The 16,103-nt window shown below is 35.8% G+C and overlaps 1 protein-coding gene across 1 annotated transcript in view; it reads left to right on the forward strand.

Moving 5' to 3' along the window:
- Positions 1 to 1,417: 1,417 nt before the first annotated feature.
- Positions 1,418 to 16,103, forward strand: part of LOC113225463 (serine protease gd-like) — a 33,157-nt gene continuing 18,471 nt past the window's right edge. Inside the window, exons 1-3 of the mRNA XM_026457780.1 lie at positions 1,418 to 1,480; positions 2,722 to 2,934; positions 7,919 to 8,373. Of these exons, the coding sequence (XP_026313565.1) occupies positions 1,418 to 1,480; positions 2,722 to 2,934; positions 7,919 to 8,373 (731 nt within the window). The remainder of the gene's footprint in view (positions 1,481 to 2,721; positions 2,935 to 7,918; positions 8,374 to 16,103) is intronic.

Genomic DNA, 16,103 nt, shown 5'->3' on the forward strand with positions numbered 1-16,103 from the left:
TTGCACTGAAATATAGACAGGCCAACTACTGACCTGTGTGTACGTCTCTATATATAATATCTCTACAAAGCCATACTGTTAGAGATATGTGTAGTATTCGGTGGTGTGGGAAACACAGCAAAACACCTAATTACAAAACAAATGGAATCACATTTCATCGGTAATTAAATATTAAATATGTAATTTTGCAATTTTCGTCCATTATAGCAAAGCTCAAGTTGACTGGTCGATTTGAAGTGAAACATTGACGACACTCGTGAATTGTTTCGAATTCCGGCTGCCCAATCGGAGCGCAGTTGGAACTGTAATGATATAGCAGAATAGTTTTCAAACAAATTAAACGACATTTGGTCTCTATTTCTGGTTATATAAGAAATTAATCCACGAGAGTAGTTACATGGAAAGATTTAAAACGAAAAACCGAGAACATCTAATATCCCAAAGGAACAGGTAGCGTGCACTTTTTTTGGTACGATTTTGACGTCACACACAGTATACCTTAATGATTATTGTCATTAGCAGAGATTGAAATAAACAGAGTATACTTGCCTACACTTTAGGAAAGTAATACACATAAAGTAAATAATACCTTTTTTGAGACCAATATACGGGGCGAAGAAGTCATCCACCAAGGTGGTAAGTGACACGCCTGCCCATAACGGTTGCGGTACCACTCAGTGCTCTAACTCACAAAGATCTTAGGGGCACTGCCACTGCGCCTGTCACCCTGAGACATATGTTGACGGGTGTCGTCAACTGTTTAGTTGACGACACCCGTCAATTGTTTCGAACTCGGGCTAGTCAATCGGAGCGCAGTTGTCACAGTCATGATATGGCAGAATAGTATTCAAACAAATTAAATGACATTTCGTCTCTATTTCTGGTTATATACTCGATGCACTTGAACGAACGTTGATATGAATAGAATCGAAACGTAACGATGGTAACGACTAATGAATGACATCTTGGATTGTGGAATTTGACGTTTAGTCGTCGAAAGTCTATTGAAAAAACTGTCATTGAAAATTTTAACAGAATACGTATGACTTGTCGCTTAGAATCGATTCATATGAGCTATTCGCTGAAGGAAAATATCCCGATGACACCTACAAGCCGAAGAAAGTTCACAACGAAAGAAAGTTTAACAGTTCATTATAACGATAATGTTACATTTAATACGAATGTTAATGATTTAGAGTCACTTTTACAATTTCTTAATAAAAAGGTCTTTATATATCATAACCGTATCGGGGGTGCCATGAACACACATATAGATAACCACAAATTATGCCCAAACTCACGAGAGAAATTAATGTAGGCCATGCAAATATTTCTCCCGGGCCGGAAATCGAACCCACGACCTCTGCGTGGCAGACCAGGATGGTAACTGTTCGGCCACGGAGGCAGTTGAATTTATATGGCTATAACAAAGTACAGAACCGAGTGCAAACAGAGTAGCAAGAAACTAATAGAACTACAGGTGGGTCTCATTAAGTGAAAATGCAGCAAAACATCACATTTTTTAAGTAAAAGACTGAAATTTGTATTTATTTCAAACTGACACCACTTACACAGTTACAAGTTCGAATTTCAAAATGGCCATCTTATAAATGTAACAACCTCCTTCCAATGAAAAAATGTCAGAAAATTAAATTATTTATGTAAGATCTGGCCAAGTAGACTGTCCCGAAGGACGAAACATTTTACTACTATAGTAGTAAGGTAATGCGAGCAACGTTGTGGAGGCTACAGCGATTCGAGCGGTGGCGCGGTACATGGTTTGTTCTCGACGCAAGCGATCAGACTTAATTTGCGGCGGTAAAGTGACGTAACGAGGGTGTGTGCGGCCACGCGTACTACGTCCCGTCTCGCCAGGAATAAATCGCTGTTATACTACCACGTTTGGCCACGTTACATGTAGGAGCGTACCATCCGCAGTAATAACGCCGTCACCAATTATCACCGTCGGTGTCTCGTTTCGTACTGTCCTGGGGCACAGTGTCGGCAAATACTTTTTCTTTTTTTTATTATAGTATTTGGGAAACAAACAGTTTTTACTTTGTTTACAAGATTATATTAAAAAAATAAGTTATCACTTAACCCAGCAAAGTTTCTACTAATAAACATAACTTAAAAAGAACGAAAAACTACATGTTACTTTTATTAAACACAAAGGAAATAAGAAAAAGAAACCTAAAAAGAAATAAACTAAAAAGCAAATAACATAGATTATTGTTCATAAATGGACTTAACAAATTTTGAAAAGGACAAATAAAATATATCTACGCCTAAATGATCCTTATTGTACGCATTACAAGCTCTGAACAAGAAAGCGTTACTTAAATACTCAGTTTTAGAAGCACACAAAAGATAATTTTCAGTCATCTCTGCCAAAAGATATCCGCTAACCGCACTGCCCGCCACCAGGCCATTCGGCTGCAGTGGTCCGACGGTGGCTGTACATCCCTGGACGAACTCTTTCACAAGGGCCCATACTTTAAAATTTATCGACTAATTGAAGCTGTCGTTTCGCAGATATATCTTATTATCCCAAGAATGCGACTAGTTACAATTTTCTTACCGCAAAAAATTTGACCTTTCATTTTTCTACGGTTCACGTTCCACGGTCACAAGGTGACTGACAAGCGACGAGTAGAGACAATCCTTCTGTAAATAATCACGAAAGACTTCCAAGTTACAAACGCATATGTTTAATTTCAGATTCGACAACTAAACTCCCTTCTACTCTTGATCCTAGCAGTGTCGTCTCAAGAACAGAGTACACCTGTCTCGCCTTGTACCAACGTGTTCACGTACGAACAAATCAGTCCAGAATTAGGTATATGGTATGGAGTAATCAAGCTATCGACGGAAAGTGCTTTGCAATCGCTATGGTTAAATATAATTTTGGATAGCAAAGCTGAAATGCTTGGGGTGAGTTGAATACGTAAGCATACTACCACGTCTGTCTCCCGCTACAAAGACGACCTCTGCACGGTTACGAACAATGTTGAACCTTGATTTGCTGCTTTAACATGTGCTAGTTCTAGTTTTATTTTGCTGCAGTAAGATGTTCTAGTATTGGTTTTGTTAGTGTTTTAAGTTAGTTAATTACCAATATCTTAGCATTAAACGACATTAACATATTTAGTAATAACTAAATTTTTATTGAATTGATATTCAATTATTTTTTGTGAAATTACTCCACTAGTTTGTTATAATTATTAATACAAAGATCGAACACTCAGAAAAAACACTCAGAAAAAATTCCTTCGATCCGGTCGGATCGAAATAATTACAAAAAATAATTGAATATCAATTCAATAAAAATTTAATTAATACAGTGAATAGCGACATCTCTCGCCAGGACTGGTAGCTGTAAAGGTACAACTGGGTGATAAATCTGTCAAAGACTTCTCATAGATGGCGCTACGACTAAAAAGTCGTTGAAAAACCAAGTACAAAGGCACGATGCAAGCACATAGAAAAATTCGTGAGGTCCGTTGGTTCGTTCCGTGGTTTTGTTGGTATAGCGTCTGGCACGGTATGCAAGAAGACGTCGGTTCGTATCCGACCGGATCGAAGGAATTTTTTCTGAGTGTTTTTTCTGAGTGTTCGTTCTTTGTATATTTAGTAATACTTAAACTAAAATAGATCATATTTGTCTTATAGCACTCAAAATGTGATAAATTTTTATTGTGAAAAAAGACATCGAGCTTCTTAGTTTTTAAAACAATCACGTGACGTGGGCCTGTAAACGATAGATATACTGCAGCTGTTTTTAAACCATCTTCCTGATTAAATAGGTGATTTTGAGATGAGCCACTATTCTAGAAATCCATCGATTTTTTATTTACAATTCTAACAATTATACTATAACATATACTATACTAGATATTACTTTTTACACTTTTTAACAAACATTCTTTAATTACACTAACTACAGTACTGAGGTAACATTCTGTCGGACAGAGGCGCTATTCTGCCCTTACAACCTCCACTAGCTCCTTTCCTAACGTGCCTTCTTCGATTCCTTCACTCTCTCCCTCTTTTTCTCCCAGAGAAAGTTTAGAAAGACTGGTATCATGACTCAAATATGTGACATGACTCAAATAAGAAAGAATATAAACTCATGGTACTACGATTTTGTTTAACTAATAATAATAATAACGCACACTCGCACTAGGGAATTGTAACGCGGGTGCCATACACACACATAGACAACCACAAATTACACCCAAACTCATGAGGCAAATAAATGTAGGCCATACAAATATTTATCCCGGCCGGGGAATCGAACCCGGGACCTCTGTGTGGTAACCGTTCAACCACAAAGGCAGTTAATTAAGGTAAACGATTATTTTAAGCTCTATACGTTTTTACAATAAGATTCTGGAGCATATTATCATTACCTAAGTTTAAAACACTTACAATTTTATGCTAATTTTAGGCTATGTTGAGTGTGTGTGTTATTATTATTATTATTGTTTTCGTATTTATTTTAAACTCTCGTCTCTCCCAAGGCCTAAAAAATTAATTTTGAATTTTTAAATGGGAGAGGCGGTATTTCCCGGCAATGTCACAGTCGGCCGGGGTCAGGGACCGGGGTCCAAGAATCGGCGAACAATACGTGCCGTATCGAGCAGGACCGCCTTCTGCATTTGTGCTGGAAGCGACACGCCACAGAAATCCAACCGCCTCAAGCTGTTAGAAAGGCTGACTGGAATTAACCCATTTGCGGACAAAACAATTGGGATTATTTCAGTGGAGGCCACATCCCACATGTCGGTGATCTCGTGCGCCAGGTCGAGATACTTCCGGCGTTTCTCGGTTTCAGCTTTCACGAGACCCTCGTCATGCGGGATGGTGACGTCCACAAGAAATACCCTCGACTGCGATCGATCCAATATCACAATATCAGGCTTATTCGCAAGAATAGTCCTGTCCGTGATAATAGATCGATTATTATTATTATTGTTATTATTAGATTATTAATAGGGGTTAAAGTATGAAATTGCCGATTTGTACTGAAAATCTAAATTGTTTATTTTTTAAATTTTTAACAAATTTATTTAATCAAAATAGTTGCCATTATTATCTATACATTGCTGCCATCTAATGGGAAGGTTATTAATGCCTTTGCGATAGAACTCCGACGATCTAGACTGCACAAACTGTGTGAAAGCATTTTGTACTGCCTCCTGGGAAGAAAACTTCTTGTCAAGTAGATAATTGTCCAAATCACGAAAAAAATGGTAGTCCGTTGGAGCAAGGTCTGGTGAATACGGAGGATGACGAATGGTTTCTAACTGCAGTTCCTGAAGGGTCAAAATGGTTTCTCGTGCTGTGTGAGGTCTCGCGTTGTCGTGGAGCAATAATGGTGAAGATCGATTCATGAGTCGGGGCTGTTTTACTGCTGGTTTTGTCAACATGGTTCGGAGTTCGGCACAATAGACATCTGCCGTTATTGCTTGACCAGATCGGAGAAAACTATAGTGAATAACACCATGCTGAGACCACCAAACAGTTACCATTACCTTTTTATTGGTAAGTTTTGCTTTAGGACACTGTTGTGGCATTTGACCTGGGGTCAGCCATTGCATTTTTCTTTTCCGGTTATCATAAAGAATCCACTTTTCATCACATGTTACAATTCGATCCAATATTCCTTCATTTCTGTACCGGTTCAACAAGGCAACACAAGTTTCAACACGCGTTTCTTTCTGCAGATCAGTCAAATCATGAGGCACCCATTTTTCGTATTTTTTTATTTTATTGATTTGACGCAAGTGAGTCGATATTGTGGGTAAGGTAACGTTAAACCATGCCGCTAATTCCTGGGTAGTTTGACTAGGATCGGCTTCCACTATCTCTCTTAATTCATCGTTATTCACCTGTGTGGGCGGTCTTGCTCATGGCTCGTTCTTTAAGTCGAAATTTCCATCACGAAAGCGTTTAAACCAAAATCGCACGGTGCGTTCATTAGTAGACCCCTCTCCAAACGCAGCATTGATATTGCGGGCTGTTTCTGCCGCGTTAGTTCCGCGTCGGAACTCGTATTCAAAAATCACTCGAATTTTCGCAGTATCCATCTTTCTTGTCTAAATTGAATAACAAAAACAATTGAAAGTCGATATTCAAATGTTTCAAATTTAAAAAAAAAAAATCACAGAAACCATTTGAAAAAAGTTTCATTCGAAAACCTCAAACCATGACGATTCTATGAAAATTCAAAGAACCTATTGCAATAAAACGGCAATTTCATACTTTAACCCCTAATATTATTTTCGTATTTATTTTAAACTCTCGCCTCTCCCAAGGCCTAAAAAATTAATTTTGAATTTTTAAATGGGAGAGGCGGTATTTCCCGGCAATGGCACAGTCGGCCGGGGTCAGGGACTCAGTTCCAAGAATCGGCGAACAATAATAACAATAAGATTATTATTATTATTATTATTAATTACATTAAAAGTATTTCAAATGAAAAGTCATATCGTCGGGGATAGTGCAAATTTCACACGAGAGGGATTTAATGTTATTACTTTGTTATTTCAATGGCTACGGTTGTCATTTTTGCACAGTAAGCATTAAAAATTGAATTCTACGGACTGATAACAATAGATTCTCGTAAATCACGCTAATTTGGTTGCCACGACATTTACGCGGATTTTATTTGGCGACAAAATTACCGAAATGGAGATTCATAACCAAATGCTAGTTACGCGTAATGGCACAATCCTTGACGATATTACAAAACTGAAAACTACGTGTTATATAAAGATGTATGGAAAGACGTCATGGCTGTAGATTCCAAATTTGATTCAAAGTGTAGTCCATAGCATGTCGGTTTATTTGAAAAGAGCAACCCCTTGTTGCCCTTCTTGCTCGTTCTTCTCAGGGAAGCACAGTGAATGAGCAATACCTTACTTAATTACGTTCTCAAGTGTACATATTTTTACCTATGGAATACATGATTTTTTTACTTCAACTTCACATCAGTATATTAAAACTCTGGTTTATTCATCTTAGGTTGACCTTTTTAAGGATTTCAATGTGGTTGAAATATTTACGTCGAGGTCAACCTTTTTCCCTATTCCTTCATATAACAGTTATGTTTGTGGAGAAAATAAACGTATATTTTTATTATTATAATCTCAGTACAGAGTACTAAAAAACCGACCTCAAAAGTCATTCGTCCCCTAGTTTGGGAATTTCTTCAAATAAATTTGAATGGGACCACTCGGTGGACTCTCTTTCCAATAAAAGAAGAATCATCAAAATCGGTTCACAAGTGCCACTCGCGTAACATACTTACAAAAAAAGCATACAATCAAATAGAGAACCTTCTCCTTTTTTTGAAGTCCGTTAAAAAAGCAGAATCTTTAAACCTGTCTCCTGAAAAGTTATTCTTGCAAACGTGGCCTTATTAGACCGAGAGCGATATTGTGAATTCGAAAACTAACACTCTTATCGTATGTCGTTGACAATTAATTATTAATTAATATTAATGAACTAAACTAATGTTGTAACACAATTTGAGAGAAGGCTATGTCGTAGGCAATAATTAATAAACCACTTATTTAGGCTAATCACACACGGAAGCGGGGCGGCAGCGTTTTTTGCTGCTCATACCGCAGCATCAGTGGAAGGTCTACAGCCTATGCGGCGTAATAAAATAACACACACATAACCCCGCACTATGGAAACTTAGTATCGCGGGTGCCATGGACACACACATAGACAAATGGCACCCAAAATCACGAGATAAATAAATGTAGGCCATACAAACATTTCTCCCGGCCCGGGAATCGAACCTGGGACCTTTCCGTGGCAGACCAGCATTGTAACCGTTCGGTCACGTTTTTTCTTTTTGTTTTTTACGTTTGTTTATATAATAATAACAATAATTACTTTTCAGAATTGGGTAGGCAACGTAACAACAACAGATAATATAGATTACAAAATAATAAACACCAACATGAAAATCCAACCTGGTCCATCGCAAACAATCAGATTCTTCATTCAGTATAATCCGTTAAACCAACCACCCAAACTGCAAGCAATAAAATTGAACGGTAGAGAAATCTGCAATGCTAACAATGTTGAATCTGTAGTCTCAGAATCAGTAGAACTAAGGCGAAGTGGATCAGAAACTGCAATACGACTTACATATAGACCAGAATCAACGCGACCGAGACCAGAAAGTACACGCCCGCAAAGACCGGAGAGCCGACCCGAGGAAAGACCAAATATCAGACCAGAAGACCGACCGGTCACAAAACCGGTGTATGGAATTCCGGCGGGAGAAGGACCAGTGTATATTCCAACTTTGAACCAACCTGGTGATTATAGCAACCCGAATCCATACAGCATGTAAGTATTCAAATATATCTTTATTTCTTAGGTAAGGAAATGACAATTTGATATCGTCAGTTTAATTAAACAATGCTTCGTAAAGAAGATCACCCTGAGAACTGCAGTAAGTAAAAAACTCTAAGACCCCAAATTTGGAACTTTTGAACATACAGACTAATATATATATACCATCAAAAATATTGAACTAATTAATAAAATTTAAAAAAATTCATGGTCTTTTTTATTTAAGATGCTGTGTTAAGAAAACAATTAAGAATTGTTTTCTTAACCTAATGATTGAGGCTTTCGATCAGTATAGTTTTTTCACATTTGGCCGGTTTCGATTCCCGATTAAGACAGATGATTATTTAAAAATCTTTGAATGCAATTCCAATTGTTGTTAAAATGAAAATTAAGTCTTCTTTCAGTAAAATTTTCTATCTACGGTATTTAAGGTACATCAACAGCACATTGACATATCTTGTTCCGTTGCACTGGAGGAGATTTTCGAACAGAAATGTGTAGTCTCAGAAGTGTGCTCTTGTCCGTAAAGTCCGTCCATGTGGCATAGCCGTGCGATGCCCTGCATAAAGTAAAAGAAAATGAAATGATAAAGATAAAAATAAACTGCCCCAATTGCTTGATACGTAAAGCGGAATATTTTATCCGTAGAAATTTACATCATAAAATCGATAAATCGAATCAGCTGTCATGTGTCTCGTGTATACTAGTGCATACACCTTGTATGCGGGTCGTTTTGTTTTGAGCATTGCGTGACGCTTTTGGAATAAATTCTTCAAATTACGTTTCGTTGCAGTTGATTTTATGCTTTATTGTTGTCTTTTTATTTAGTGTTATTTATTTTTTTATTTGCTGTGTAATTTTTTGATACCTTAATAACGTAATAATTTAATCCTTTTTATTTTGTTTATTTGTTCTTAAATTATTTTCGGTGTAATGTAACGTAATCGACGATCTATATCAGTTAGATATTAGTATCTTTGTGATAAAGAGCCTAATTATTTTCAGTAAATCGATTTTCTCCTCATTACAAATTATCTCGGTAAGATATTAAAATAGATTTGTAATACATAACCATAACTTTAACACGCCATTAGTTCCGTTGCGTCACCGCTAGATGGCATTAGTTGTACTCTGAAGCGCGCTATCGTTTTGTTAACTCCAATAGTTTATATAAGTCATCTCATGTTTAATATTGGTCTTCTGCTCGCCCTTTTCTTCCGTTCCGGTAGCGCAGTCAAGGCCATCAGCGACCAACAGCAGTGTCCTTCAAAAAAAAAAGCAATCAGGATTCATCTACGGGTTATGAGCCTTCAGCTCGCCCTTTTCTTCCAGTGGCGCAGTCAAGGCGTCCAGCGGCCAACTGCAGTGTCCTTCAAATGAAAAGTATTGAGAATGCTTACCATAAATGCTTTCTACCGCTATAGCATTTGTATGGCACTGAACGGCACTCTAGTTATTGAGACGTTTCGGTCCTTACTTACTGTTAGGGATGTTCTGATACCATCAAAGTATCGATACCTACTCAAATGAATAGTAATCAATTCGTCATGCGATACTAATCATATGAGTACTTCAAAAGTATCGATACCTTATTAGGAGATATAAAATATGTCCATACTTTAGATTTTGGCGGAACCATAATAATAAAAAAAGTAATATTTTTTTAACAAGCACGTACTGCACAATTAAATAAATAAGCGGTCTTTTCTTTTTTAAAGTATTATAGCTAAACCGATACAATCGATAATTCCGCTAATCGAGATTTTGATAATGGATTATTAGTGCGAATTTGTCGTAATAACACTTAAACTAAACATTATAAAAAAAAACCGTAATACAAAAACCTTGTGAACTTCACTCATTCACTGAGATGTATGTCCAAAATTCATCCAAAAATTATCCAAAGGAACCATAGATTTGCATAGGTTTGCATTTGTTTGCTGTAAAACGGTTAAAATGGAAAGAAAAATTATTTGGAAAAAAGATGACATTTTCCTGAAAAGTGGATTAAGGTTCAATATTTACGCGTGTGTGTTTCGATTCGACACCAGTATTTGTCTTCCGATACCCAGTAAACATCGAAAGAAGGGATTGGAGACTGAAAGTACTCGATATCGAAACAAAAGTATCGACTACTTAGTCGTATTTACTTGTATCGAATCGTCCCTACTTACTGTTATCTTACTTAAGCTTCGGCACAAAACTTGCGCTTTCACGCACGTGTGAAGCACTGTTGGTTCCCTAGCCGCATAACTTTTTGTTGCCTTTTATATCTAATATACTTATTTTACACGGAAGTCTGCATCTAATTCGTCGTTCTACGTACCCCCTCCGTTAACCAGTGCTACAGATTTTTTTCATTCGATTTTATATTACTACATTTCTAGAAATTTCAAATCTCAAACGCCGCCGAAATCATGCTATGTGAAATCAATTGTGAAATGACTAATTTTTTATACAATATCTAGACTGCAAAAGTGACGCGCGCGATTGTAGCGCTGCAGCTACGCTTCTATATTGTATGAAAATTATAGTTAGAGGTGCCGCAGACGCACCACCGCAGCACTTCTACAAGCGTCTAATTCGAAAGTGCCCTTACACTTAAGTAATACGCAACTCAAAAATTATTTAGCATAATTAAGCACCATAGGGTCAGTACAATAGCAAAACCGAGTCCACTCGCATTAGTCTCACTTAAAGTCTGTCTAACTTTGTGTGTATTTTCACAGCACATATAAAGTTTCTATTAGAATTTACATCCATTAAATCAAAACTTTGTTTTTGATTTAGTTAGAGATAGGTCGGACTAAAGTCAAAGGTTTAGGTTAGGTTAGAGAAGCGGAAAAAAACTGATTTGCTAGACCAAACGTTTAGATATTCACTTTTAAATAACGATCTTACAATAAATATAAATACACTTTCATAGATTTCTCATAGATGGCGTTACCGCTAAAAAGTCGTTGAAGAACAAAAATATAAAGAACCGACAGCAAGAACTTAGAAAAATTGGTGAGGTCCGCTGGTTCGTTACATGCCAACTAAGGCATAGTGTCTGACTCAGTCTGGGGCTACTATCGATCTCCGTCCGAAACAATTACTGTCAAATAAGTAACAATCGACAAAATTAAAAGACAAGTATCCAGTATGAAGCTTCATTCGCATCACGCGTCTTTTCATTTGGTCAAGTATTGCTTACTTGGCAGTAATTGTTTCGGACGAATGTCGGACGGAGATCGAGAATAGACCCCCTGACACGGTTTGCTACGAGACATGTCGGTTTGAATCCGGCCGAAGATCGAAGGACTTTTTCCAAGTGTTCGATCTTTACATTAATAATTATAACAAACTAGTGGAGTAATTTCACAGAAACATAATTGAATGGAGGTGAATCAGTCTGACATTCAATAAAAATTTAATTATACCGAAAGATATTTTCCAAAGAATGTACTAATTTGTTAAACTGTACAATGTACTTATAAAATTCCGGAAACAGACTAACATAAAAGCCTAAAACGAATTATTTAAGAACAAAATATCTAATTTTGCACATATTTTTTATGTACTACAGAGAAAGTGGTAAATTTTCGTTTTCAACTGAAGCCCAGTTTTTGGGGAATTTATCGTTCCCGCTTAACGAATAATGTAACCTCGTGAACTTCATAGACTGTAATATTTCATAATAATTATATGTGCAAATAATTCCGAACAATTTGATAGCACTCAATTTGATAACACATAACTAAAACACTTTCGAAGATAGGAAATTAAACTATTTTTCCGGATTTAAATCCCATATATTTGTTTTTTGTTTGAAAAAGGAACAACAATTTATAACAATCGCGAAAACCTAAGAACTTTCGAAAATATTGGCAAGTGTAACACTCTCCTTGGCAACTCTCGTCCAAAGAGACTACCACAGCGAGCCCGTGATAATAGGCGGCGTCTAAAATTCACATAGGAAATGAATAGAGAGATACCTTTACAGCTACCATAGCTGGCTAGAGATATCGCTATAATTGTCATTTGTAAGTTATGTATTTGTTATGCAAGTCTGGAAAGTTGTCGTTTGACACGAGTGCTTGCTTGTATTGAACTAAGTGTTAAAATGTGTACTGAAGCTAAGATTGAACCATGAGCGAAGCGAGTGGTTCAAAAGTAGATTCCTGACCGTAGCGATGATGGTTTCAAGGCACGAGACGCAAAACTACTTTGCTGCCGAGCGAAACACACAACTTTTCACCTCACCATAGCGAGGAAAGTGGTAGATGAAGGAAAAACCGTTGAACTATAAAACATCAGTTTAAAAAAAAATAAAAGTAAAAGTTTTAGCAAGTAAAAGTAAAGGTTTATCTTCGGATGCGTTCTGAATTTTCACCTCATCAATTTTTATTCTTGCTTGTACTTTTGTTTTGTGTGATTAAGTGATTATTGAAATTATTTTAGTTCTTCGACGATTTAAAATAATATAATAAACACAATTAGTCGTTCTATTTTTCGCTCTAGTGCTTTTCACTCATCGAGTATATAACCAGAAGTAGAGACGAAATAAAGGCCATGTATTCCTAGTAACACATTAGCGATACAGCTCTTAAATATCAACCCTCGTTTGCACTGAAATATAGACAGGCCAACTACTGACCTGTGTGTACGTCTCCGTATATTCCAAAAAATATTCTGTATTTATTGTAATAAAGATAATATCTCTAACAGTACCGTGCTGTTCTATTCGGTGGTGTGGGACAGCAAAACATCTAATTTCAAAACAAATGGAATCACATTTCATCGGTAATTAAATATTAAATATGTGATTTTGCAATTTTCGTCCATTATAGCAAAGCTCAAGTTAACTGATCGATTTGAAGTGAAACAATTGACGACACCCGGCTGGAGCGCAGTTGTCACAGTAATGATAGGGCAGAATAGATTTCAAACAAATTAATTGACATTTCGTCTCTATTTCTAGTTATATACTTACATACTCGATGTTTTTACTTTACCATTTTTTTTAAATTTACTGTTGGTTCAAGTCTTAAACATAGAACTAAAGAGATAGTATGTTTATGTAATATGTATGTGCTTTGTGACGTAATTCATTCGTCATTAAAACTTATATTAACTTACAAACATCTTATTCGTTTAAAATGCATAGGTATTTAAAAAACAACGGATTACATTTAAAAATACCAAAATATTTTCCATAAAGATAGCTGATTGAGTATTAACAATGACCGGAGGTGAGTATTACGCGAGACCACTAAAATAAACTGTTTTATTTTACTTTCAATGTAGTTTTTTCGCAAATGTTTTAAAAAACGTCGTTTGGTACACGTGCGGATTTGTCATTTTCACTTGTCTCGAGTGTTGACCCCATGTTGACCCTCGCCTCTGGCTCAGGCCAAGAAGCCTCGAGACTCGTGAAAAATAACTAACTTTCCGCACTTGTATCAGAAATAACTATAGCGCGCAGATTTCTAATGAGAAAGCAAGCCTTTCCGAGCTAATGAGCTGAAATAAATACTATCGTAACTGCAACCCCAGTGGACTCTCATTGGAATTACAATGACTAGTGATTTTAAGATAATTATTAGAGTTAAGGTCCTTGAGAGGTGGGTTTACCCTGACAAAGATTTATTCAGACCGTTACCAAATTCTACGAATTTTCGAAAACCGAACGACGATAACTTGTTTATTTTAATGATAGGAGTAACGTGTTTAGAGATTTTGGGTTTATTAAAAGTAACCCTGACATAGACGTTCACGGAATTTTTCGAATCGAAATTTTCCTCATTTCGACTTACGGATCCCGTAATGATATTTTAATTGCGTCTCTCATTATTATGCTAATTTCATTAATGGTATTACCTAACGGAATTAACCTGCAAATCTATGTAAATGGATGGAAAAGTTAGAGAAATTCGTGCAGGTTTATAATGATGCAACGGGCCTCAGTGTCTGCTTCCGCAACTGCGGAAGTTCCGCCTTTTTCGCATCTGTTTCCGTTTCTATTTCCATATTTAAAATATATTTTAAATTTGCAAAAGCAGCAGGCAAAAAAATCTAAACGGTCATCTTTTTTAATGATTGATCCTTTTTCTTTGAGATATAAAATAAATTAAATCGATTGATATTTTAATCTATTCAGAGCTACGCAAAAAATGTTTGATATGTATAAATTAATTTTGATAGTTTTATGTTGGGCCTCAAAAGTAAGACAAATGAGTATCAAAAATAAAATTTTGATAACTAAGTAAATGTTGACTATATTTGTGTACTAATATTATATTAATTATAATATAATTTGACCTGAAGACATGTTCGAAAATGCAAGCAAACTGGCTTCCTGCTTTTTCATATACTAACGTAACCTAACCTACAGAATGGGTGCGCAACCAAGTAACCAAGATTTATTAGGAAATTAATATTAAAAGATATACTGGTTATAAATGTCATTAATCGTTAAAAAAGGACCAATGATAAAAAAGAGAATCAAATATTATTTTTAAATACCAAATATTAATGTAGTATGCTTAAACATAATATAGTGTTACTTTGAATGCAGTTCATTTACAATTTATCCGTATATACTTATATATGAAACATAAAAAATATATATCGTTTATTTAAAAAAGTGCACATTTACAATAGATCAATTATTTATTTGAGGATCAAATAATATCATCCCTTTTATTAGTAGTATATACAGGGTGTAAATTTGAGACGGGGCAGCAAGGCCAGCCACCTTCATCGTTGTAGTTACAGGAAAACGGTTCTAGAAGACTATCCATGAATTTTGAAGATATTTTGACTGGCATTCACAGATTTTTGAAAAATGGTACAGTCAGCAAGATAAAAGGCAATTTTCACGAAACTTTTTTTATGTCATTCGATCCAGTCTCTGTTAAGGATCAATAGTCTCTATGGGACCAACTGAGGTAAGAGTACTCGAAATGTCAGAATTCGCAAAAACTTTTTAAAATACATTTAGTAGGGACATATTTAGTAATCAATTATTCTAGGTTAAGGAAACTAACAATAAGGAAACTAACAAATTGACAACGTATTATGTATTTCAAAATAAAAACAGTAACAAAAATCAAAATAACATAAAAAATATATAATAGTAAGGGCGAGCATAAATATATAATAGTAATTTATTGCCGCCTTGGCAGATGCATCAATTCGCTCTCTTCCACAAAGAGCAAATTAGCGGCTGAAATTTTACTCGGATGGATTGCATTGAAAATTGCTGCAAGTGCGTCTTTCAATTCTTGAACACTGTTGTATTTTTTTATAAATTTCATTAAACTAATACATAATACATTGTCAATTTGTTATTTCCTTAATTACCTAGAATAACTGATTAGTAAATACGTCCCTACAAAATGTATGGTAAAAATTTTTTGCGATTTCTGACATTTGGAGTACTTTTACCTCAGTTGGCCCCATAGAGGCTATTGATCCTTAGAGACCGGATCGAAGGCATAAAAAAGAAATTTTATAAAAATTGCCTTTTATCTTGCTGACTGTACCATTTTTCCAAAATCTGTGAATGCCCATCAAAATATCTTCAAAATTCATGGATAGTCTTCTAGAACTGTTTTCCTGTAACTAAAATGATTAAGGTGGCTGGCCTTACTGCCCCGTCTCAAATTTACACCCTGTATACATATGTATATATATATTTAAATTGTCACATTATTGCAATATTAACATTTGTACACCGT

Source organism: Hyposmocoma kahamanoa, unplaced genomic scaffold, assembly GCF_003589595.1.
Source record: "Hyposmocoma kahamanoa isolate Upper Pololo Valley unplaced genomic scaffold, ASM358959v1 160, whole genome shotgun sequence".
Classification (NCBI taxonomy): Eukaryota; Metazoa; Arthropoda; class Insecta; order Lepidoptera; family Cosmopterigidae; genus Hyposmocoma; species Hyposmocoma kahamanoa.